Source organism: Ascochyta rabiei, chromosome 2 (assembly GCF_004011695.2).
Source record: "Ascochyta rabiei chromosome 2, complete sequence".
Classification (NCBI taxonomy): Eukaryota; Fungi; Ascomycota; class Dothideomycetes; order Pleosporales; family Didymellaceae; genus Ascochyta; species Ascochyta rabiei.
Genome location: NC_082406.1, coordinates 2,014,780 through 2,037,958, shown reverse-complemented (window position 1 = coordinate 2,037,958; position 23,179 = coordinate 2,014,780). Strand labels below are relative to the sequence as shown.

Below are 23,179 nucleotides of genomic sequence, written 5' to 3'. Positions count from 1 at the left end.
GGATTGAATGGTACACAGTCTGCTGGTCCTGGTCCTGGTCCTGGCTGCGGGTAATGCTGCGGTTCTTGAGGCGACGCTAAGCGCCCGTGTTCGGCTACTTGGCCAGGCCAAACCCCTCATATTGCCAGCTTTGCCTTGTCAGGTTTCATATATCGCTCTAGTGGCCAATCAGGTAGGCTTTGTGCGTCGTGTTTGTGTATAAGGCAGCGGTGATGGCAGATTGTGAAGAGCTAGGTTTACAGCTGCGTTGGCTCTGTCGCGGCGCACACTGAACAAGGAACAAACTGCCTGCAAATTGCCCGTTGTGCTGGTAGAGATGCCAGAGGAGGTGCATTGTGGCTTACGACATCTATGAGGTATTGCCTGACGCTATATGCCGGTCGAGCTTCACACGTGTGTAGTTTACCAGGAGACTGTGGGCATGAACCAAACGTCGGTCATGGCAAGAGCTCTATTTAGCTACGTCGGTGGCCCCCAGGGATCAATCAATGTCGTCCAAGCGGGCTCCCCAGACCAACGCCAAAGTAGTCGGTCGGCTCTTGTGCAGTAGTGTTCCTGCGACCTGCTCCTCGTCCGCCAGGACTAACGCTGCTCTCTGCTGGACTCCGACTACCACTCGATTCGTCACAATCCTTTCGGTATCCATTCGTACCGGCCCGACCCCTTGTAGGAATACTTAGACGAGGTGTCTCAAATGTAAAGTGAGACTGCCCGTAACTCGGTTCTGCTGACGGCGTCTTAAGCTCCACTAGCTCCAGTGTTCGTTGGAGGGTTGCGCCCGATTCGTCGAGGGCCATGAGGAAGCGCGCCAGTTCTTTGCAAAGCTCCCAGTCCTGCTCTTGCTTCGCGCGCTGCAGTAAGCGAACTACCTGATCGCCGGTAGATCGCAGTTCTTCGAACGTATGTAGGACCAGTAGATAGCCTCCTGCAGTCTTCAAGTTGCCTTTCTGGAGCGACTCCTCAAATAGTTCCTCTGGCGGCGGCAGGTTTGCGAACAGTGTCCGCCAAGAACGAACTTCTGTCTTGCGCGTGCATTGAACGACAATGTCTAGATATTGCGGGAACGAGCTCAGGAATGACAACACGCTTGGTAGTAGCGCCTGCTCTGGCGGGGGTTGGGTGTCGACTTCTTCGTCAAGGATCTCATGCAGTAAGATCTCGAGGGCGTGCGGAAAATACAGCAGATGCTGGTAGTGGTGGCTAAGATGTAGGGCTGCAGGGTGGTTATACTGCGCTAAGTGATAGCGTAGCGTTGCGGGGAGGAAGAGGTGTGTCTGCAATGCATGTCAGCTTATAGTCGCTTGTCGCCATGGCTGCACCACTCGAACGTACCCGCGTTCCAAACCGCAGATACGCAAAGCTGGTGTCCCTGCGCTGCACTAGCTCTGACTCTATACCGAAGATGATCGCTTTGTTGAGCAGAGCAGACAAAGGATAGAAATCGACAGGAATCTGGACAGGCGTAGGCAGATCTCTACCAAGCTCTGGAGATGCAGACGCAAGCACGTCTTGCATGTCGATCCATACTTTCATATCCTGACCGTCAAAATACCATAACGAATCCCGTAAATCGTGACCATGACCGTGGACACCATTCATTGTCAACCCTACTGAAGGGCTGGGTGGTAGAGAATCTTCGTGAGATTCTAGTGCAAAGGCAGGATGGTCACGCATCAACGCGTACGTTTCCACGTTGTGTGCGATGACTCGCATTTCGTACTTGAGTTCACCACCTCCGGTCGTCGTAGGCTGAAGCAGCACAAGCTTCCCGTCGACGAGAAACAGAATTGTAGCAACAGACACATCTTGCGATGGGTCACCATGATCTGGGCAGTGTCAGAGGATGCTCCTCGCTGTGATGAGCGAGAGAACCTACGAATTTGATCTTCTGGCAGCATCCAGCTGAGTGCCCTTACTCTAGTGGGTGCGCGAATAATGCCCTGTAGGGCAATCTGACCGACTTGTATCAAGTTCACCGTAGCATCAGAAACGCCCATGACGTAGTGATAAAGTATGTTCTCATACGTGTAGACAAGGAGCGAGTCTTCTCCGGAGGGCGCAATGAGTACGATGGGGGCTGGCAGCCTCTGCACATGCATGATATGGCTGTTGTCGAGCGCTGATTCACGTGAGTAGATTCGAACCTAACAAGCCACTGTCAGTACACAGCTGATTTAGATGTGAAGTGGAAACGTCCTACCTCATGGGAATTCTGCGATTCCACTGCCGCAATAAGCACGTGCTGGAACCAACACATACCACCGCGGACTGTGAACTCATTCTCAACAAACGGATCATCGAAAGTCTTCCATCGTCCGCTATTGACACTGTAGTGCGCAAGTCCTCTCCTTCCAGCGATTGCAACGTACCTACCATCGTTGGATATTACCACGCTTTTGATGGGCCACTGGTCAACGAGATAGTGCGATGGCACCTGTACGTTGTGCCAGAGTGATAGTTCCGCAGAAATGGTTGTCAGATCAGGCAAATCATAGCCTCGGTATATCATAAAACCTGTGCTTGTCTGCATAAGAGACCTTGACACATTGGCCGACGAAAAGCATCCGGTCACAGCGCTTCTGGCCATCTCGACAACGAACAGTCGGTTATCGTTATTGCCTAAGATCAGCAGCTCAGCGCCTCCGCCAATCCAAAAGGCATCTTTCACGCCGAGTAGCCATCCCTCGCCATTCGTCTCTGAGATGGTTCGGTCGGTCGTGAAGCTAGTGGCACCTGGTTTACCATACACACTCCACATGGCCCACCCGTTCTCGTAACCAGCAAACAGGCAATATCCATCCGGTGAGTATGTCAACACGTTCAGCTTGCCAGCAGAGGAAGTGTTGGGTTGTAGCTTGTGCGAGATTGGAATGTTGCCAGTATAGTCTCGAACTGTGTAGACGTAGATGTCGCTGTTTTCACATCCCACAGCAAGCAGCGAGAATCGAGCATTGATCGCAGCCTTCACTCCCTTCTCGCCACTCGTTTCGGGTGTATGGAAGCCATATCCTTGGAAGAGATTCTGCGGAACACTCCCCTCACGCTGTAGACCTGGTTTTGATCTTTGAACAGCGTATGCTTGACCCTCTTCAGTTATCCAACACGACAGATTCATAGGTCGATCGTGGGTCATGTCGACAAGGGCAGGCTTCTTCCTAAGCCAGCTCATTTTAGTAAGGACTTCTGTACTTGTCTGACTCCCTTGATTATCCGGTGCCCATCGGATGCACTGAATCGCGGCCGGCTTTGCAGTCGCCACGACGAGCTCGTTGTCAAGGGCCAGAGCCTTTACAATCCCAGCATCGACACGTATGACCATACGGAAACGGAGACTAAGCTCCTTGAAACCGCTGCCCTCCCCAGGCCCAGCATTGGTATCATGCTGACGCTGTAGTTTGAATCCATTGGCACTGCTTCTTCTTGAATGCGTCCCATGCGTGTCTGTGAACTGTGTCTTGTATACACGAGACGAGTGGTCTGTTGCGAGCGAGTATGTGATCAAGAAGCCAAGCGTAGTCTGAATAACGAATATCTGGGAGTCAGGGCGAAGCAGAATGTCCGTGTTTGGACCGTAAGTCTTCAACGACTTCTGTGATCGTAGGACGGAGGCTAAGATAACGGTGGGCTAGATCGTAAGTCAGCGATGCCTGACGCAAGAAAACAGCGAACGAACCTTTGTCTGCCAGATAGTTAACGTGGTTCGAGTGAGGGTAGCGAACAATTGTCCACTCCTTGTCACTTGAATAGCAACAATCTCGCCGTGCACGTCATCTTCCGCGAAGTGATCAGGCGTGTTTGTTTTATGCGCTGTCTGCTCCTTTCCTTGCTCTTTCAACCCTTCAGTTCTTTCTGATGCCGTGACCTTGTCGCTCTTGTCGTCGGACTCGACCTCGACCTCAGACGCGCCATCTCGTTCACTTTGCGACGCTTGGTCAGTGCCATCATGGGATACTGGTGTGCGCTCGAGATTCGTATTCTTGGTGGCCGCGAAGACGGAGGGAGTGGAGATGGGCCAATACGTCATGGCGGTCTACGTGCAATTGATGGCTGCATTTGCGCGTGCCCATCTCACTGCGGGGTGTGAGACTACCCGCGACGGGCGTGTTGGTGGAGCTGCAGGGTCGCGGTGGCTGTGCGGTGTTCGTTGAATGCAGAAGGCGCAGCACTGGTCCAAGCTTCTACGAGCATCCCTGACCGAAGTTGAGATGAATGGCTACAAGGGCGTAATGGAGATAGATTACACAACATGGTGAACTCCGAGGTGTCCATATCTGCCTGCCTTGATAGGAAGTTATCGCATTCCCGTGCAATGCTTGTACACCTGCAGACTTGCAGACTTGCAGACTTGTACAATTACCCATTTGCGCCGCACATCTGCACACTGACATGCCCGTCCATTTCGCCTGCTACATGATTGAGCGACTGTGCGTAGAGATGTGTGAAGATTTTTACTGCAATTTGTTAAGGAACTGTGACAACAGGATACCTGAATGCAGCTTCCTATGCCAAGACATTCGTTCTCGCAGCTCGGCGGCCCATCATCGACCTGCCGAACCACATCTCAAGCTCCACTGTCAACACCGCAGCATCAATCCCCCTCGAAACTACGTACATTGCGTGTGACGGCAGAGCTCTACTGCACCGACCACATATCCGACACGTGAGAGGCGCATCTCCCGCAGGCACAACAATGGCCTTCTTCGGCACAGCCCTCAACACAGTGGGCGCACTGTTCCTCACACACGCGTACGTCCAGTCTCGCAGCCCAGCGCAGCAACCGGGGAAGCCAGGCGCGGATGCCACATGTGCTAACGTCTCCTCCAGCGTATACTCTGCCCACGAACACACGACAGCCTTCGCCAACACCCCGCTTCCCCTCGACATCACCCTCGAGCTCCTCGTCGGCGTCCTCTTGCTTTCGACCGGCATCGTCCTCTCCGCCGACAAGCTGAAGCCTATTCAACATGCCAAGTGGGCCGGTGAGATCTCGCGAGACGGACGCCGTGGAGAGGGCAGGTATACAAGAGAAGGAGAGGAGATTCTGAGCGAGGGAGACCCATATGCTTTCTTGGGTCTCGATGGTGGAATCGGGGGAACAAGTGAGGGTAGGAGAGGATTCTGGGATGTCAAGGGCAAGAGGAAGGAGTATGATGAGTGGGTGCGCGGGAAACAGTAGGAACGTGCACATTGGGCGACAATAAGATTATGGATCGGGGTGTTGAGTGGCAAAGCAGCAGTGGAATTGGAAAGGATTTTACTGATCACGAATGATTGATATATGATAGAAACCTTTCTTAGAGCACGCGGCCTAGAATGTTGAGGCCTTGTCCAGCTTAGCATATACCCAGGAACGCCAGAAAAGTCGCTTGAACGCAAAGCAATACCCCCATGCATCATGATAAGCATGCACCGTTTTGTCAACGTCCCGCTTCCTACGCGTTTCCCGTCATCTTCTCCACTCCGCCAGTACCACACGCATGAGCCTTGCAGGTCCAGCACCCCTTCTCTTCCACTGACTGGTGGATGGCTGCGACATCCGCACTGCTCCGCCTGCCTCGTACATCGGCGTCTGCGTTGACATCGACTCCACTGACCCACCAGATACTCGCGGCCACAATCTGCATCACCGCGTCCAGCTCCGTCTCCGTTCTCGGTGCGTAGATGAGCACAAACTCGCGCGGCACGAACCTCCTGAACCAGCCACCTCTCGCCAGCGGGTGTCGCTCTCCCCAGCCGTTTTCAACCATGGTGTTTGCGTCTGCGGGGTGCAGTGTGAGATGCAAAGAGCCGTCCGAGGGGTGCGCGTGGCAGATCTCACCACCACACGTGCGTGTGATAGGGACAGAAGCGAAGAGACCCGAGCTGTTCTTCTCGAAGCAGCTCGTGCGCTCCAGCAACATGTTCGCGGGATCGTGGGCATAGTGTCTCATTCGTTCAACGAGCCGATTGTACATCTTCTCGTCGCTTCTCTGTGTCTGCTGACGTTGCGGTGCAATGCCTTGGACGAGTGGTCGGGTTCCAGAGCGAGTCGGGAGCGAGTCAAGGTAGCCTTTCTGTGGACGGAAATGCGGTGGTATGGGTAGGGGCCGCAGAGGATCCCGCAGAGAAAGCAGACCAAGCGTTTTGACCTTCAGGTACCCGACCGGTGTTGACGGCGTACCCCCAGGGCCGAGCGAAAGGAAGGCTTTGTAGTCATGGTAGACGTAGAAAGCCGTCAGGACGGGAAGAGTGAGGACGACAATCGTGGTCAGGATGTGGAAGGTGTTCTCTGATATGAGTGGCTTGTTGGCGAAGTCAAGTTCCATTATCGCGTTGGTTCGGCTCGGTTGGTGGTGATGGTGGAACGATTGGAACAGAGTGAGCATTATAGAAAGACAATCGTTGTTGCAGCAAGTGTTGGACTGGAATGAAGCTTTACTGTCTCAGCGTTTGCTCTTGCCCAAAGCAGTGGAATTGGAGGTCCGCGGACTATGACACAGAAGTGACCGCAGAGTGCAATGGCTTCAATTCCTCAGTAAACACTACGTTGTTTGGAAAGTGATATCTCGAGCCCCATAACTTGCAGCTATTGCCTTCCCTCCCTCGCTTGCCCCGGGGTATATATACTTCTCGCCCCAAGCCATCAGTCCACGCCCAGCCAACGTTTTTCCCACACGACGTCAAAGGGTTGTACGCAGACACCACGTGCAGCGCGCTAGCCCCCTCGCGCAAACGACGCTGATTCGTCCAAGCTAAGGATCCTGTGACGTTTTGAGTGGAGTACCCGTCTACGCGGAGAGAGAGTTCCGTCACAATGCGGTTTTTGTAAAAGGGCCAATCATCGGTGTGGGGTCTCAGAGGGAGTGCTCAGGGATGGCAGGGGATCTTCACACAGATTCGAGGCGGTCAATGGGCATCGTCAACTTTCGCATCCAAGTGCTCGTGGCCTTACTGCTTCGGGAAACCTTAGATACAGACAGGAAGGCTGTCACCAATGCTATTGAGTAGGTGATGGAAACGGTGTGATTGTGTGTGTCAGCGTCCTTGCAGCATGCACTCCGGAACCTGCAGCTGTGGAAGCGTCGTGACAGGCCATCACGCGCTCGGTTGCTCTGACTTCAAGCTGACTCCGAAGCCGCATGTTTCCTCAATTCGGGCCTTCGACTGTCACTTATCGTGCTGCGTGCTGCTCGTCATGTTGCTGATAAGCACCTTCAGACCCTCTCCGGTACACGATAGCCTATGCTACGAAATCGGTGCCGTCTCTGAGATGTAGGATGTCTAGTTTGCCAAATGTGCTTGTTTCCTGGACCGTAGATGGCTTGTAGCTGAGCGGCGTGGCTATCAGTAACTGGTTGGTACTTGAGGGTGAGACAAATGCTTACAAGCGACCAACTCCTGCAGATTCTCGATCATGTCCATCTTTTCGCCACGGAGGCCTTCCATTGGGCCTTTTTCACGCCGTCAATTGGGGTAACATATGGGAAGTTGCGGGTGATGCGGTGGGCGCAAGCTCGTTGAGCGCAAGCCATATAAATGGTCGGCGATTGCTGTGCCGTCGTTTTGCAAGCTTTCGGCAATCGTTGTACGGAGAACACATGTCGCTTTACGGGTTGACTTTGTCCAAGCCTGTTGTTTTGATTGAATGGAGCGTCGTCAGGCGGGTAAAACAGTTTCCCAGCTGAGAGAATTGATGTAGCGATCATGTCCGCGTTTTCAACGCAGGGAAGGTTGGTGGAAGCAGGACGCTTCTTGCATCATCGAAGGTGGATGACTCAAACAAACATGAACAGCAAGACGAAAGAAGCACCAGCGAATCGTTGCACACACTACTTCAACACGGGGAACTGCGGGAGGTGAGAGAAGTATTAAATCTTATATTTCAGAGCTGCCGGCCCATTCCTTCATTGTACAGGCTCGGCATAATCTAGGCGTGAGCAACAAGTTGGCCCAAACAAATACTCCAATGCACGCTCCAAACGTTAGTCTTTGTCTAGCCATGATCCATAAGCTCCTATGTTACAAACTGCACGCTTAACCAGAGAACTCCTTGACGTCCGATGTCTTGCCAGGGATAAGCGCCAAAGGCACGATACCGGATACGTGCATCTCAGGACCGTAGACGTGCATGTTGAGGCCGAGCTCCTGGCCGACGTTTTTGATGTTCTTGAGACCCTCCTGGTAGTTGGGACCGGCACGACGGATCCAGATCTGGACCTTGTGCTCGTTGAGAGAACCAGCCACCTCCCTCAGGGCACGAATGACACCCTTGAAGGTCGAGGCAACGTTGGTGAAGTTGGCAATACCACCACCGATGAACAGGACCTTGCCCTCGGGGTGCTGAGGAGCACGGAGCATGAGGTCAAGGACTGTTCGTGCGTAGTGGAAGGTCTGTGTCTCCGTGGGAGCACCCGAGTATTCACCGTAGTTGGCGAGCTCACTGGCGAAGCCAGCCGAGGCGATGGCATCGGCGTAGACGACGGAAGCACCACCACCTGCAACAAGCGTCCAGACACGGCCAGTGGCGTTCAGGATGGTGAGCTTGAGGGATGCACCGGTCTTAGCATCCATCTCGGCAATGTAAGCCTCCTCCTTGCTCATCTCACGACCGAAAGGAGCGGGGAACTCCATGGGAGGACCAACATCAACAGTGGTCTTGGTCTCCTTGGAGGGAGCAACGGGTATGCCGAGAGCACTTGCGCTGCGGGCAATGGCCCACTTGGCACCGCACTCGAACTCAGCCGTCTGGTCAAGCTTGGCAGCAAGATCGAGGAAGTGCACCTCAGCCGAGGTCTTGTCCTCGTTGGGGATGACGACGAGAGGGTTGATCTCGAGGTAGCTGCAAGGCAGGTCAGTGATGGTTGTGTGGGGAAGATGCAATGTACTCACGTGAACTGGCAGTCAACGTAGACGGCGTACAGCCTCGAGATGAAGTCGACGAGGACATTGTGTACACCCTGGGGAACCTTCTTCAGGAGAGCGGCGGCGATCTCCTCGTTCGAGGGGAACTCCTTGAGGTCGACGGGAATGAGAAGCTTCTCAGCCTTCTCGTCAACATCACCAACGTCAACACCACCCTCGTGGGTGAAGAGGATCCAGTCACCCTAAGCGGAACCGTCAGCCAAGGTTCGCAACATGATTGGTGGAAGCGTGCAGTAGCCGCGATTCAAATGAGCCGCAACACCAGTGCTCAGGAAAATTAAGCACACGAAAAGGGCAGGAATAAAAAGGAAAATTGGCATGTGAAAGGAACGTGCGTATCGCATGAAGCAGGAGTGGGTCGGTATTGGCTTCCCTTCGTCCGGCCGGCCGTGCAACAAAACCAGGCAGCGCGCCCGTGTGGCTTGGGACCGTTTTCCGCTCCCACTTTCGCTGCAGCTCTCCGCCGAAGCGCAGCGTGCATTTGAGCGAAATGATTTTCTCGTGGCAGCACGTGAGGGCATTGGCCTGGCCACCCTGACCTCGACCCTCAACGCACACGCAAACGAAAAGCAGAAGAGAGATGGAGAAGAGCAGGAAAGAGAAGGAGAAGCAGGAAGAAAAAAGACGTACCTCGCGCACGGAGTTGATGTTGATGTAGTACTCGGTGTCCTGGGGGTGAGGGACAAAGGGCTCGACAAGGAACTGCCTCAGGACACCGTCGACGGTCTCGACCTTCTGTGCCTTTCCTGCCCTCGCCTCGATCCACTCGCGAGCCTCGGCCCAGGGCTTGTTCAGGGCCAGCAGGCCGCTCTTGCCTCGCCTCTTGATCAACTGATCTGGCTTTGCGACGAACTTTGCGCCGGGAGCCAGCAGCCAGGGGTATGTAGCCTCGGCCTGGTCGAGGACGCCGTTGATGTCGGCGTCGGCAGCAAAGTACAGCGAGGCGAGCTTGGGCGGGGGGTTGTGTGTCGAGGAGGCGGGCAGAGGGGTGGGCTTGATGACAGGGGCGCGGGTGAGGTGGTAGTTGAGGATGGCCTTGCCGTCGGCCTCGAGGATGGATTTGGCAGACATGTTGCAGGCGTGTCAGATGTCAAGCGTCAGACTGCAGCGAGGGTGAGTAGGAAGACGTGGTGTGGGCAGTGGGCAGTGGGCAGTGAAGGGCTCGAAAGGCTTGACAGAGAGAGGAAGCCGCGGTGTGGACACAGGACGATAATTCCGAGACGGCGACGGCGCTACGGCAGGGCCTTATGAGGAAGAGCGAGGATCGGGCAGAGGTGTGGAGTGGAGTGCCGGGATGTTGAGACGTACCTGTGTGGTGGAAAGCAGGGTGCACAGTGCAGCAAGAGCGGGAGGGAGCAAGAGCTAGCGAGAGCAGGAGCAAGAGCAAGAGCAGGAGCAGGAGCAGGAGCAGGAGCAAGAACAAGAGCAAGAGCAAGAGCAAGAACAAGAGCAGGAGCTGGAGCAGCAGACAATGGGTGGGATGCAATGCAGGTGGTGAGGAATGAGGAATGAGGAACGAGGAACGGGGATGGATGGGGAGCTGGGCGTCAGACGAGTGCTGAGGGTGGGGGTTGAGCGCAGAACGGAACACGGACGTGGTCAAGCGGTCTGATGTTTTTTTGCGTTGAGCGTCGCCCGGGGGTGGCAGAGGTTGATGCGCGGCAGGCTAATGCGCGCGGGCCCACCGCCTAGCCTGCTGGTAGCCTACCACAGAAGACCCCTCACCAGGGCTCCAGGGGCAGTGGCGCGGACGGGGGGATTGGCGGACGCGGTGCGAGGAACGAGAGTTGGACAGCGCCTTGCAGCAGGCGTCACACATGGCAGCCCCAACGGAACTCTGGGTGGGAGGCGACAGGGCAGCCGTGGGACAGCAAGACCACTCCGGCCAGCCGCCGGCCCCCCAGCAGTGCGCGCGCGATATCAACAGTCTACCCGGACGCAGCACGCGTCGAGGGCCCCCGCTGCCGAGCTGCGAGAGCGAAAGGCTGCACAGCACAAGGCTCACACTCGCACGGCTCCTCACCGCCCGATAGCGCGCCGCGCCAGCGTTAGCCCCAACAACGCAAGAGTCGAGCAGGGACCCTCAACACCGCCGAAAAGAAACACAGCAGCCCCAATTCTTCGGGAAGACTCGCCAGCTCGCCCAGCTTCGCAACCTCTTCCTCTTTCATCCCCAGCCGCCCTCTCCTGCGTCCTGCTCTGCTCTGTCTGCGCCCTGGCACTGCTCCCATAAGGTGCGTTCTGCTCTGCCTCCCCTCGACCACTGTCCTGTCTTTTTTCTGGCGCCCACCCCCCCGCCCTCACCTCAGACAGCTCGTTGTCACCACCATTGCTGCCTGTCATTTGGTCACTGCCTGCTCTTCCGCCACTGCCTGCTCTTCCGCCACTGCCTGCTCTTCCGCCACTGCCTGCTCTTCCGCCACTGCCTGCTCTTCGCTCACTGCCTGCCATTATCCACGACATTGCCCACGCCATTGCATCTGCTCGCAGTCACACTGACACCCCCCGTCACAGCCACAGCCACAGTCACTGCCCCTCTCCTCCCTTCCCACTCCATTGACACACCACACCGGCCACGATGCCTTCCGCCGCGCCTGTCAACGGGTCTGCCCCCAACCAGGCTGGCACCTCTGCCAACGAGGGCCAGTCTGCCAACGACAACATCCGTCGTTTCGAAGCTCCCAGCCGCGCGCTGACCCCTCCGCCCTCGCACACGCTCTTCCACCCCAAGACACGATGCTTCGTCTAGTAAGGACCCCCCCCCCCCCCCGGCTCCCCGCTCCTGCCTCGACCGTCTACGCAGTGCAAATGCAGCGCTGACCTGCACCAACAGCGGACTCCAGCCCCGTGCCGTCCAGGGCATGCTCGACTTCGACTTCATCTGCAAGCGCAAGCAGCCCTCCGTCGCCGGTATCATCTACACATTCGGCGGCCAGTTCGTCAGCAAAATGTGCGTCCCAAGCCCGTGCCTTGCAATCCGCCCTGGAATGCCCTGCTAATCCCACAACACAGGTACTGGGGAACCAGCGAAACCTTGCTGCCCGTCTACCAGTCCGTAGAGAAGGCCATGGCCAAGCACAGCGACGTCGACACCGTCGTCAACTTCGCCTCGTCCCGCTCCGTCTACCAGTCCACCATGGAGCTGCTCGAATTCACCCAGATCAAGTCGATTGCCATCATCGCCGAGGGTGTCCCCGAGCGCCGTGCTCGTGAGATCCTGCACGTTGCCCAGAAGAAGGGCGTCACCATCATTGGTCCTGCCACCGTCGGTGGCATCAAGCCCGGCGCGTTCAAGATCGGCAACACGGGTGGTATGATGGACAACATTGTTGCCTCCAAGCTCTACCGCCCTGGCTCCGTCTCCTACGTCTCCAAGTCGGGAGGTATGTCCAACGAGCTGAACAACATCATCGCCAACACCACAGACGGTGTCCTCGAGGGTGTTGCCATTGGTGGTGACAGGTACCCCGGCACCACCTTCATCGACCACGCTCTGCGATACCAGGCCGACCCCGACTGCAAGATCATCGTCATCCTCGGTGAAGTCGGTGGTGTTGAGGAGTACCGCGTCATCGACGCCGTCAAGTCTGGCCAGATCACCAAGCCCATCGTTGCTTGGGCTATTGGTACCGTTGCCGGTTTGCTGAAGACTGAGGTCCAGTTCGGTCACGCTGGCTCCTTCGCCAACTCTCAGCTCGAGACGGCGACAAGCAAGAACAAGTCGATGCGCGACGCCGGCATCTACGTGCCCGAGACCTTCGAGGAGATGCCCACCACGCTCGCTCAGGTCTACCAGAAGCTCGTCAAGGAGGGCACCATCAAGCCCAAGCCCGAGCCCGTCGTGCCCAAGATCCCCATTGACTACTCGTGGGCGCAGGAGCTTGGTCTCATCCGCAAGCCCGCCGCCTTCATCTCCACCATCTCCGACGACCGTGGCCAGGAGCTGCTGTACGCGGGTATGCCTATCTCCGACGTCTTCAGGGAGGAGATTGGCATCGGTGGTGTCATGTCTCTCCTGTGGTTCCGTCGCCGTCTGCCCAACTACGCCAGCCGTTTCCTCGAGATGGTGCTCATGCTGACGGCCGACCACGGCCCCGCCGTGTCTGGTGCCATGAACACCATCATCACCACCCGTGCTGGCAAGGACCTCATCTCCGCGCTTGTCTCTGGTCTCCTGACCATTGGTTCGCGATTCGGCGGTGCTCTTGATGGCGCCGCTGAGGAGTTCAGCAAGGCTTTCGACAAGGGTCTCAGCCCCCGTGACTTTGTCGACACCATGAGGAAGGAGAACAAGCTGAGTAAGTGTTTTGTGGTCACTGAGTTTCTTTGCAAGTGCTAACGACCCCGCAGTCCCCGGTATCGGCCACAGGATCAAGTCCCGCAACAACCCCGATCTCCGTGTCGAGCTTGTCAAGGAGTACGTCAAGAAGAACTTCCCCAGCACAAAGCTGCTCGACTACGCCCTCGCTGTCGAGAGCGTGACAACGTCCAAGAAGGACAACCTCATCCTCAACGTCGACGGCTGCATTGCTGTCTGCTTCGTCGACCTGGTCCGCAACGGTGGTGCTTTCACCAACGAGGAGGCCGAAGACTACCTGAAGATGGGTGTCCTCAACGGTCTGTTCGTGCTAGGTCGCTCGATTGGTCTGATTGCCCATTTCCTCGACCAGAAGAGGCTGAGGACAGGTCTCTACAGGCATCCTTGGGACGACATCACGTACCTTCTGCCTTCCCTGCAGCAGGGCGGCGCACCCGGTGCCGAGGGCCGTGTCGAGGTCAGCTTGTAGATTCACGCAACGGAAAAAAGGATGGTTACATGCAGTTTGGGTCGCTTGATGTTTGACCTGAACCGGCGTTTTGAGCGTGCTAGACAGATTCTTTACACGGAATTGTGGGATTTGTAGCAATATCCGCTAGCTGTGGGCGGAGATACAATATTTTAATGCCATACGACAACTACACGTAGAACTGCTTCTCGTCTTGCACCATACGTGACGCCTTGGCGTGTAGGCTGATGAGAACGATCACTGCTACACACGGCCCCACCGACCTTCTCAGCTCTCACAAACCCTACGCGCATCAGCCGCCGAGGCTTCGTGTGCGTATGGATGCAGGTACACCCAGGCTGCAAGGGTTGCACTGCACGTCACTGAAGCGTGCCCTGCCCTGGCATCATTGCGCAATGGAATCGACCCACGGAACATTCACGACATGCAAAGGAAAAGACGGAAATGCCCACGTCGTGTGTGTCTGACGAAGGACAAGACAAGGTACGCCATGGCCCAAGAGGGTTTAGCCGGGCCGCCTGAGAGTGAAGAACTGGCTGACCCGCGTATCCCCAGCCTCCTCAGGATGTTGGCTGGGTAGGAGAGTGTGTAGATGAGATGGCAGCTTGACTTTTGTTTTTGGACTTTTGGAGCACACACACACACACACACACACACAGGACGGGCATGCCATGTGCGTTGCACGCGGCTTAATTTACTGCTGTGCGACTGTGAGGAATGGATGCAGACCATCTATTTCCGGACGTGGATGTTCAGCTCGTCAACGACGTCTGTGGTTAAGGCTCGTTCGTTTGCGGCGCCGATGGATTCCAGCTGCACTCGATGATGCTGGTGCTGGTGCTGAGCAAGGCACAGCACATCACGACATGGCAGAACGCCTTGGCCTTGGGCCTTGTTGGTGGGTAGGCTTGAGGAGGTCGGGGATGCTCGAGCTTTTGGTATGCGAGATGATGGATCGCTCCGACTAGGGCTGGAGCGACATAGGGTCGATTGCAGCCTTGGAGCTACCCCGCTGGGCAAAGCAAGCTACAGAGGCAGAGCTCGAAGCTCTTGCTCGGCTCGGTCAAAAGAGACGCAGAGCAGAGCACGAGACAAGCACACGCAGAAACAAGCTCCACACCTACATCGTGTTGCTTCCGTTGCGACAACCATGCGCATCTCAAGGTAGGCTACAGTCTCTGCAGCTCTCACAGACCATCTTCGGAGGCATGAGCCTTTAGCGTCCTACGCCCGATGAGATCACAACGGAATGGGCCCAAGCTCGCCAGGCGTGCTCTTTGTGCTGGCAGTCAGCTCTAGCCGGCGAACCAGCATGGGCTGCTGCATGCAAGCTCGTGATGTAGCGAAAGGATAAGTAGTCGCATTCCGTCCTGTTCCTGGCCGTCAGCCTTGTGCTGGTTTTCCTCCTCCCAGTCAGTTGTCCCAGAAGTCTCGCACGCCCCAGACGAAGCACCATGTACGCGCTCTCGCTGACCGTCCTGGCCTCGACCTGGCTTGTTGCTGCCCAGAACGATGACGTTTACCATCCTCACGGCGCATTCGCTTTCATCAGATCTGGAGAGCACACACCGGTTCTGACGGGTGACACCCAGGTTCTCACTGCAGTGGGTGCGAACCAGATGTACCAACTGGGACAGAACCTCAGAGCCAGGTGGATTGATAGCAGTGGCAATGCGGAACTCGGTAGACAGAACATTGCAAACATGTCGGTCGACATGATAAACAACGACCAAATCTCTATCCAGACGTTGGACACACAGTACCTTGTGTCCTCGGCGCAAGCCTTGATGCAGGGCATGTACCCTCCACGTGCTCTCAGCAACTCGACTGGGCTCGGGGACGCGACGGGTCTACTGGCGGACGGCACGATTGTTCAGGCGCCCTTGGATGGCTACCAATATGCGACTGTCCAGTCGTTCAGCCCGTTTGCCTACAACTCCATCTACATTGCTGGGAATCAGAACTGCCCCATGGCGAAGCTACAGTCTCTGCAGTACCTGGTGACTGACAGCTTCGGAAACACCAAAGCAAGCAGCAAGGAAACATATGACAAGTTGCAGACGAGCTGGTTCCAGGGCAACTTGCTCGATGATCAGAGGTAGGTGGAATAGGGATGTGGTTGTGGAATGGTCGTAGTCTAACAGTGCTGTAGAGATTATGATCATGCGCTCGACATCTACGACTATCTCTCCTACCAGTACACACACAACCGCACCATCTACGAAGGGCTTACCGGTAGCCCCATGTACACCGGCGTGTACAACGCAACGCGCTACTATGCGGACGAATACGCCTGGAACTTCTGGGGCAACACTGCCTCTTCTGGGAACAACACCGACAATCAAGCCACGGGCGGCAAGACTCTCGCAGCAGAGATTCTACACCAGTTCCAAGACCTCGTCGCATACAGCAGGAATCACAGCGCCACGACTGACGCGGCTTCTCTCATCGCCCTCCTCTTCGGCGAGAAGGACTCTTTCATCAGCTTGTTGAGTCTGATGCTCATGGATGTTCGCGACAAGAGCTTCCGCGCCATTCCACCTTTTGGCAGCGCCATGATCTTCGAGCTCTTCTCCATAGGGCAAAACGACACGTTTCCGCAAGACGACGACGACCTGTGGGTGCGCTTCTACTACCACAACGGCACCACCGACTTCAACGGCCAGCTGATCGCATTCCCCATGTTCAACCACGGACCCAGCCAGACGGACATGAAGTGGAACAACTTCCAGATGATGTTCAGCCGCATCATGGTGAACACGATTGCAGACTGGTGTGAGACGTGCAGCTCGCCGAGTCTGTTCTGCACCGGCGTGAACCAAGACCCGATCACGGCGTCGAGTCCGAAGAAGCAGAACAGCAACAAAGACCACACGCTCTCCCCAGCCGTCGCCGGCGTCATCGGCGCACTCGTCACCCTCGCCCTCGCTGGCTTGCTCTTCGCTCTCGCCATGCTGGCAGGCGGCCTCCGCTTCCACCGTGTACAGCGCCGCCCGGCCTCGACGCTAGGCGGCTTCAAAGGCTCTCGCAAGCTGGCCTCCGACCCAGACGTGGCCGGGCTATCCAAGAGCGGTGCGCTGCCCGCGGGAATCGTGAGCTTCGGCGCCACCACCAACAACACGGCGGCGGCGGCTGACAGCGATGGCAGGGCCAGGCACGAGAGAGTGGGGAGCTGGGAGTTGAGGCAGAAGGAGTTTGGGGGCTATGAGAGCGGAGATGTGGGCGAGGGGTTTCATAGCCCGAGAGAGAGCTTCGAGCCTATCGACGCTGTGGCTGGTGGTCGGCCGGTGCAGCCGCGGGAGAGCGTCTGAAGGAGACACCATACGGCTCCCGATGGACGGACGATTCTTCACGCTCTTTACGACTTGGACGAAGATGATTTCAGGGATTCTCTTTGCTGCTGCGACGGGTTTATGGAATGGGTTGGGAGATGGACTTTGGACTTTGGACTTTGGACTTTGGACTTTGGACTTTGGACTTTGGACTTTGGACTTTGGACTCTGGGCTCTGGACTCTGGACTCTGGAACCTTCACTTCGTACGATCTTGATACCCCCGGCTTTCGAGCTATTTCCTTGTTTTCTTACATGGCATCTTTGCGTTGGATAGATATACCGACACTCGCTTGGCGGTGCTGCTTTGAAGTTGAGAGAGCGAGGGGTTGGACATAGTTACACATATGCTCGGCCGTGGTATTTCGATGCCCGCTCATTGCGAACATGGATGGGGAGGCGGTGGTGAGTGCGCATCCCACTCGCACACGTGATGCCGCAGCGTGCGCGCCTTGTAACGTGAGCGAGGCAGCAGCTGCATAGATGATACTATGTAGTAGCACACCCAGGGTCTAGCCTAACAAGCTCAGCGCCCCAAAATGGCGCGCTCCGCATCGTCTTGTGGCGGCGTGGCGGCGTGGCGGCGTGGCGACGACGGGCGTTTCCCAGCACCCACTGCTGTGCCGCGTGGGCGGGCGAACACATGGTCCTGTGCGAGAGGCATGGCAAGGCAGGCAGGCCATGGCAGGTCTCAGGTCTGCAGCCCACATGTTCTGTGTTGCCAACTTGCGTCACTCTCCGGTGACGTAGGGTCGCGCATTACGCCGAGCGGCTGCAACAACCAGCAACCAGCAACCAGCAACCAGCAACCAGCAACCAGCGGCAAGCGGCAAGCGGCCGTTGGGCCATGTGCGTGCGGCGCGGTGCGGTGCTTATGGTCTCGACGCCATGGCATCTTCTAGCGAGCGCGTGGTTAGCGGGCGGCGGAGGTGAGCCTTCCAGCGGAGCGCGGCCCAGGTGGCCGTCACCTGTCCACGACCCCGTCCCCGTCCTCGTCATTGTCCGTGTCCGTGTCTTCGCCCTCGACCGCTGCAAGACGTGCAGTTGTTGACGTCCCTTGTCGTCCACTGCCTCTCCACTGCCTCTCCACTGCCTCTCCACTGCCTCTCCACTGCTTGCCTGCCGTCCCATGTCAAGACGAGACTAAGCGCAGGGTATGGCAAGAAGCGCGCGGAAGCGCATCAGCTACGGTGGGTTTCCCTGGCCCGGGCATTTGCAGCTGCAGCTGCAGCTGCATGTCTCCGCCGTGTCCTGCTGGCTCGCCGTGGACGCTGTTGACCGCGCACAGTGCTACCGCTGGCCAATTCGGCGGGCGGCCACCGACTCGGGGTCAATGGGCTCGCCGTCGACCCCCAGAGCTCGACGCTGTAGGTACCCGTCCGTGTCTGTGTCTGCGTCCGTGTGTGTGGTGCCAGCAACTCCCCGCTGACCCCCGTGCCCCAGCTACTCGGGCGGTCGAGACGGCGTGATATGCGCCTGGGACCTCGGACTCGACCTGAACCACGCCGCCGCCGCCGCCGCCGCCGACGCCGACGACGAGCTCGACCCCTTCGCCGACTCGCATGCCACCGACGACAAGCCCCCGCCCACCCAGTTCCGCTCCCAGGTGCAGGCGCACACCCACTGGATCAACGACCTCGTCCTCGCCAGCAACAGCGCCGCCCTCGTCTCCGCCTCGTCCGACATCACCGTCAAAATATGGCGCCCCGCCGCCTACGAGGCCATGCCCCCCGAGACCATTGGCCTCCACACCGACTACGTCAAGCGCGTGGCCTCGCCTGGCCAGCATGAGAACTGGATCGCGTCCGGCGGCCTCGACCGCAAGATCAGCCTGTGGGACCTCAATGGCGGCGGCAGGAGGCTCGAGATCCACGTTGGCGAGGACGACAACGCCTCGGCCAAGGGTTCCGTCTACGCCTTGGCTGCCACGCCGACCATCCTCGCCAGCGGCGGGCCCGAGAGCGTGGTGCGTGTGTGGGACCCGCGGACGGGCAAGCGCATCACAAAGTTCGTCGGCCACACGGACAACGTGCGCGACATCCTCGTTGCCCAGGACGGCGAGACCATCCTGACAGCCTCGTCGGACCAAACCGTCAAGGTCTGGTCCATGACGGCCGGCCGCTGCATGCACACCCTCACCATGCACAACGACAGCGTGTGGTCGCTGTTCTCAGAAGACCCCCAGCTCTCCGTCTTCTACTCGTCCGACCGCTCCGGCACCATCGCGAAGACCGACGTGCGCCATTGCGCCGAGTGGGACGACGGTCTTTCCGTCGCCGTGTGCCAGGAGCACGAGGGCGTGGGCAGGGTGGTCAGCGCCGGTGACTACATCTGGACCGCCACCTCGAGTTCGAGCATCAACAGATGGAGCAACGTCGACACCAGCGCCGAGGTGGAGCTGCCAGACTCTTACAGGTGGCACGGGAACAGCGTGCCTACCACGCGCTCACGTTACCCTTCGCCGCCCGCGTCCGGCCCATCCACCAACGGCGCCACACCAAAGATACCCGGCAAGGCACTTCTGCGCTTGTCAAACACCGCGCCTTACCCACAGCTCTTCGCCAAGGACCCAGACACATCGACACTGGCCAGCACGCGGAAGCCTGCAGAAGTCTTGACTACGGCCGAGCATACCGGCATCGTCCCCGTGAGGAGCGCGCCAGACTTCTGTATCGAAGGTCAAAACGGTCTCATGAAGCATCACCTGCTCAACGATCGCAGGAGAGTCTTGACCATGGACACGGCGGGAGAGTGCATGCTCTGGGATCTGCTACAGTGCGCGCCGATCAAGTCATTCGGCAAGAGGCACATGGAAGACGTGCTCCCTGAAGTCAACACGCAGGAGAGCGTCGCGCACTGGTGCGCTGTCGACACCAGGATAGGAACCCTGACATGCGTGCTCGAGGAAAACTACTGCTTCGATGCCGAGATGTACGCTGATGAGTTGCAACTCGAAGAGCAGATCGACTTCCGCGAAGACCACAGGATCAACCTGGGCAAGTGGATACTGCGGTACCTTTTCTCGAACTTCATCGATGAGGAGATCAAACGCGACGAGGTCTTTCGTGCCAAGCTGCTGCAAGAGAAGCAGCAGGAAGCGCAGACAGTACGACCGACGACCATCGAGATGCCCAACGTTGGCGTGAACGGTTGGAACGCTTCAGGGCCGGCTTCAGCCTCTACGCTGAAGGGCAATGGATTCCACTTCCCACACACACCTGGCATGGGCATCGGCCTGGCGACTCCTCAACTACCGTCCAGCAACGCAGGACGAGCACCACACCACAACGCATACCTGACACCGACCACTGAAGACGGCAACCAGCTCGAGCCTACAAAGTCGCAGCGCAGCTCGACGCAAGACGGCCAGGACTACTTTGGACAGGGGGCCTCGACTAACGGCAACGGCAATGGTAACGGTAATGCCAAGCCTGCGGAGGCCACGACAGAAACGAAAGAGACGAAAGAGGAGACTGTTTCGTCACCCACCCTTGAGGACACCCCTTCCAAAAAGGGCAAGGGTATGTTTGGCAAGAAGTTCAACATGGGCTTCAGCAAGAAAATGTTTGCTACGGGTACTGCTATCGCTGCCGAGGCACCCAAGCCCGCTGTGGACGAGAAAGCGGAGGACAGCGACTCGCGATCAACAAAGACGGACGAAAAGACTTTCGAGGACAATTTCTTCGGCTCGATACAGCGGATACGGCATGGCTACGGCGAGGTCTTGACCTCCGGCACCACAGACCTGGTCTCGGCGATTGCGCCTAGCTTGCCCAGCGACACACCCGTGCTGAAGCCGCCAGCCATGACCACAATCCTCATCCAAGAAGACCGTCCGGGCTCTGGTGGCGTGGCGGATTTGTTCGAGGGCAAGGTCGGCACGCTGGCTCTGCAGGCTGATCTCATTGAGAAGGTCGCGCCCATGTGGCTCGGCGAGGTGTTGTTACGCGTATGTTCGCCCTGTCTACTTGATAACGTCGCTGACTGACTGCTACAGAACCAACTACCACCAAAGGATATTGTCAAGGTGTCTTTCGTCCTGGAGCCCTACCAGAATTCTCTGCCTGCCATATCGACGGATGGGTACGTACTCGTTTTGTTTGACTGCACGACGTTACAGTGCTGACAGAGCCAGCAACAACCGCCTCAATGCCAACCGCATGCTGCGCGCCCGCAAGATCCTCGGCTACGTGGCTGAGCGCATCGAGCCCGCGCCGACAAAGGAAGAGCAGGAAACTGCAGAAGCAGAGGAGGACACGGCGCTACGACCGCACGAGTACCTCGAGCTGTACTGCAACGGCCAGGTACGTTCCCCCCCATCTCCGACTCGTACGTGCCCATTTATAATATACGCTGACGTGTCGATAGCTCATCGCACCCACCATGACGCTCGCCTCGATACGAGCCCACGTCTGGCGCGGCGGCGGCGACGTGGTCCTGCACTACAAAGCCAATGGGCGCAAGGAGATCAAACAGCATCCGCAGCACCCGGGCCTGCCGTTCGCGGTGCAGCAGGGCGGACTGTCGTCTGGGCTTGGCAGCAGCAATGCGAGTGAAGGGAAGCCGAGCAGCGAGGCGGGACGGAGTCAGCACTCGAGCCAGGGGGATAGGAATGCTGCCTTTGGGCCCTAGTGGACTGTGGAGGTAATCGGGTGGACTTGAAGCGTGGGTTGGGAGGTGAAGGTGGATGCTCGACAATCTGCCTTCTCGACGTTCTTTGGCTGGCATTTTGGACTGTATATAGCGATTTGGGAGGTGGTGGTTGTATACTTCCCTGGCTAGGGTACTGGGTGGGTTTCTTTTGGATAGGTAGTCGTCACATCTATCGTACATGGGTTTACCTCGGCCGCAAGCTTCGAGCTCCATTTATGCCTCGACCTCTCCACCCAACAGATTACTCGCCCACTGGTAACTGCCCAAGAAGATGGCACCACCGACACTGATCCAGCCGACCCTGGGCCCTATGCCGGCGAAAAACGCCCTGGGTCCGCTCTCGCTCAGAATCGCGCTCAGCATGGTGAACATGGGCTGCTTCTCCTTGGCAAGCATCATGCGCGTCTTGAGCACATCCAACGGCGTCGTAACCCCCGCCGCGACCGCCCCGGCCGCCGAACCCAGCAGCCCGCCCTCCAGCCCGCTGACCTGGCTCCGCCCCGTGCGCGCCTGCCGCCACCGCTTCAGCGCCTCCCACAGGGGGAACTGGATGACGGTGAAGGGCACCTCGCGGATGATAGTGATGCTCCACCCGCGGTACAGCTCGCGCCAGACGTGCGCCAGGCCGTGCGAGGCGCGCTGGTTCAGGATGTGCGTCAGCGCTGCCAGCGACGAGGGGTGCTGCGACGCCTGCGCGCGCTGCTTGACGACTTCGGTCGGGACGCGCACCGCGCACGCCGCCACCTCGCCCAGGCTGGCCGCCAGCATGTGTGCCCCTGCGCTGCTGGGGCCTGCTGCCGCGACGGTGTATTCTTGCCCCGAGGCGGTGTACGCCGTTGTTGCGCGCGGGGTCAGCTGCCGCTTCACGGTGTCGTAGGTTATGAAGAAGAGCGCGGCGCCCGGTGCGGAGCCCACGATTGCGCTGCCGACCCCCCGGTAGATGCCCGTAAAGCCGCCTGAGGCCGTGAAGCCGCTGGAGGACTGCAGGCGCGTTTTTAAAGTGTCGAGCGGGTACAGCGAGAGGTCGACTGTTGTGCCTGCTAGGCCGCCGGCCTGGGTTTTGTTAGCGGGCTGTCTGGAAGGGGAGGTGAGATGAGATGGAACGAGAGAGCAGAGTGCAGCTTCTGCAACTTCACAGAAAGGCGGGTATATCTTGCAAGCGCGCAATGGCTTGGAGAGACGAAGTACCTAAACTCCACGCTGCGACCTCGGCGGGCACATTTACACAGCCAGAGCGGAATGTCCTATATTGACACTGCCACGAGAAAGAAAGGAAAAGACAGGATACTAAAAAAAAATCATTCCTTACCAACAGCGACCGCACGTACGGCGACTCAACCCACGCCTGCCCGCGCTTGGGCTCGAGGACGCTCATGGTGGGGAGTGGAAAGGGTGAAAGCTTGAGCTGAGCTACAACAGCTCCGACGTCAGTTCCGAGCTGCGGGTCCGTTTGGGATTTCGTCTGTGCGTCAGCCCTACGGACTTTGGAACGGTGATGCGCCGTTGC

The 23,179-nt window shown here is 57.7% G+C and overlaps 8 protein-coding genes across 10 annotated transcripts, besides 12 other annotated features; 4 read left to right on the top strand and 4 right to left on the bottom strand.

Moving 5' to 3' along the window:
• Positions 1-485: 485 nt before the first annotated feature.
• Positions 486-4,024, bottom strand: EKO05_0001548 (WD40 repeat protein; the record flags this gene model as incomplete). Of its 2 annotated transcripts, XM_038937444.1 has the most annotated exons (5): positions 486-1,274; positions 1,333-1,826; positions 1,877-2,144; positions 2,201-3,625; positions 3,674-4,024. In XM_038937444.1, the coding sequence occupies 5 exons, from the start codon at positions 4,022-4,024 to the stop codon at positions 486-488; spliced, it is 3,327 nt and encodes a 1,108-aa protein (XP_038802306.1). The 2 variants fall into 2 exon arrangements, with proteins under 2 accessions (XP_038802306.1, XP_059491681.1); XM_059635698.1 differs by having other exon boundaries at positions 486-1,826.
• A 666-nt stretch (positions 4,025-4,690) lies between these two features.
• On the top strand, positions 4,691-5,176 carry EKO05_0001547 (uncharacterized protein; the record flags this gene model as incomplete). Of its 2 annotated transcripts, XM_059635697.1 has the most annotated exons (2): positions 4,691-4,746; positions 4,825-5,176. In XM_059635697.1, the coding sequence occupies 2 exons, from the start codon at positions 4,691-4,693 to the stop codon at positions 5,174-5,176; spliced, it is 408 nt and encodes a 135-aa protein (XP_059491680.1). The 2 variants fall into 2 exon arrangements, with proteins under 2 accessions (XP_059491680.1, XP_038802305.1); XM_038945004.1 differs by having other exon boundaries at positions 4,691-5,176.
• A 256-nt stretch (positions 5,177-5,432) lies between these two features.
• On the bottom strand, positions 5,433-6,305 carry EKO05_0001546 (uncharacterized protein; the record flags this gene model as incomplete). The annotated part of the gene is made up of 1 exon (XM_038945003.1): positions 5,433-6,305. One exon carries the CDS (start codon positions 6,303-6,305, stop codon positions 5,433-5,435), a length of 873 nt encoding a protein of 290 aa, XP_038802304.1.
• Positions 6,306-8,013: 1,708 nt separating this feature from the next.
• Positions 8,014-9,972, bottom strand: EKO05_0001545 (ATP citrate synthase; the record flags this gene model as incomplete). Its single annotated transcript, XM_038937471.1, has 3 exons — positions 8,014-8,818; positions 8,869-9,083; positions 9,532-9,972. The coding sequence occupies 3 exons, from the start codon at positions 9,970-9,972 to the stop codon at positions 8,014-8,016; spliced, it is 1,461 nt and encodes a 486-aa protein (XP_038802303.1).
• Positions 9,973-10,269: 297 nt separating this feature from the next.
• Positions 10,270-10,358: a tandem repeat.
• Positions 10,359-11,095: 737 nt separating this feature from the next.
• Positions 11,096-11,151: a tandem repeat.
• A 234-nt stretch (positions 11,152-11,385) lies between these two features.
• Positions 11,386-11,431: a tandem repeat.
• Positions 11,432-11,479: 48 nt separating this feature from the next.
• On the top strand, positions 11,480-13,688 carry EKO05_0001544 (ATP citrate synthase; the record flags this gene model as incomplete). Its single annotated transcript, XM_038937196.1, has 4 exons — positions 11,480-11,649; positions 11,735-11,851; positions 11,914-13,199; positions 13,252-13,688. 4 exons carry the CDS (start codon positions 11,480-11,482, stop codon positions 13,686-13,688), a joined length of 2,010 nt encoding a protein of 669 aa, XP_038802302.1.
• A 632-nt stretch (positions 13,689-14,320) lies between these two features.
• Positions 14,321-14,346: a tandem repeat.
• Positions 14,347-14,758: 412 nt separating this feature from the next.
• Positions 14,759-14,794: a tandem repeat.
• A 348-nt stretch (positions 14,795-15,142) lies between these two features.
• Positions 15,143-16,999, top strand: EKO05_0001543 (uncharacterized protein; the record flags this gene model as incomplete). The annotated part of the gene is made up of 2 exons (XM_038937409.1): positions 15,143-15,786; positions 15,841-16,999. The coding sequence occupies 2 exons, from the start codon at positions 15,143-15,145 to the stop codon at positions 16,997-16,999; spliced, it is 1,803 nt and encodes a 600-aa protein (XP_038802301.1).
• Positions 17,000-17,119: 120 nt separating this feature from the next.
• Positions 17,120-17,214: a tandem repeat.
• A 464-nt stretch (positions 17,215-17,678) lies between these two features.
• Positions 17,679-17,706: a tandem repeat.
• A 91-nt stretch (positions 17,707-17,797) lies between these two features.
• Positions 17,798-17,840: a tandem repeat.
• A 136-nt stretch (positions 17,841-17,976) lies between these two features.
• Positions 17,977-18,034: a tandem repeat.
• Positions 18,035-18,175: 141 nt separating this feature from the next.
• Positions 18,176-21,651, top strand: EKO05_0001542 (uncharacterized protein; the record flags this gene model as incomplete). The annotated part of the gene is made up of 6 exons (XM_059635696.1): positions 18,176-18,209; positions 18,308-18,386; positions 18,463-20,968; positions 21,017-21,102; positions 21,155-21,323; positions 21,388-21,651. 6 exons carry the CDS (start codon positions 18,176-18,178, stop codon positions 21,649-21,651), a joined length of 3,138 nt encoding a protein of 1,045 aa, XP_059491679.1.
• Positions 18,397-18,427: a tandem repeat.
• Positions 18,522-18,606: a tandem repeat.
• Positions 20,417-20,448: a tandem repeat.
• Positions 21,652-21,885: 234 nt separating the features above from the next.
• On the bottom strand, positions 21,886-23,047 carry EKO05_0001541 (S-adenosylmethionine transporter; the record flags this gene model as incomplete). The annotated part of the gene is made up of 2 exons (XM_038937495.1): positions 21,886-22,725; positions 22,982-23,047. The coding sequence occupies 2 exons, from the start codon at positions 23,045-23,047 to the stop codon at positions 21,886-21,888; spliced, it is 906 nt and encodes a 301-aa protein (XP_038802299.1).
• Positions 23,048-23,179: the final 132 nt, after the last annotated feature.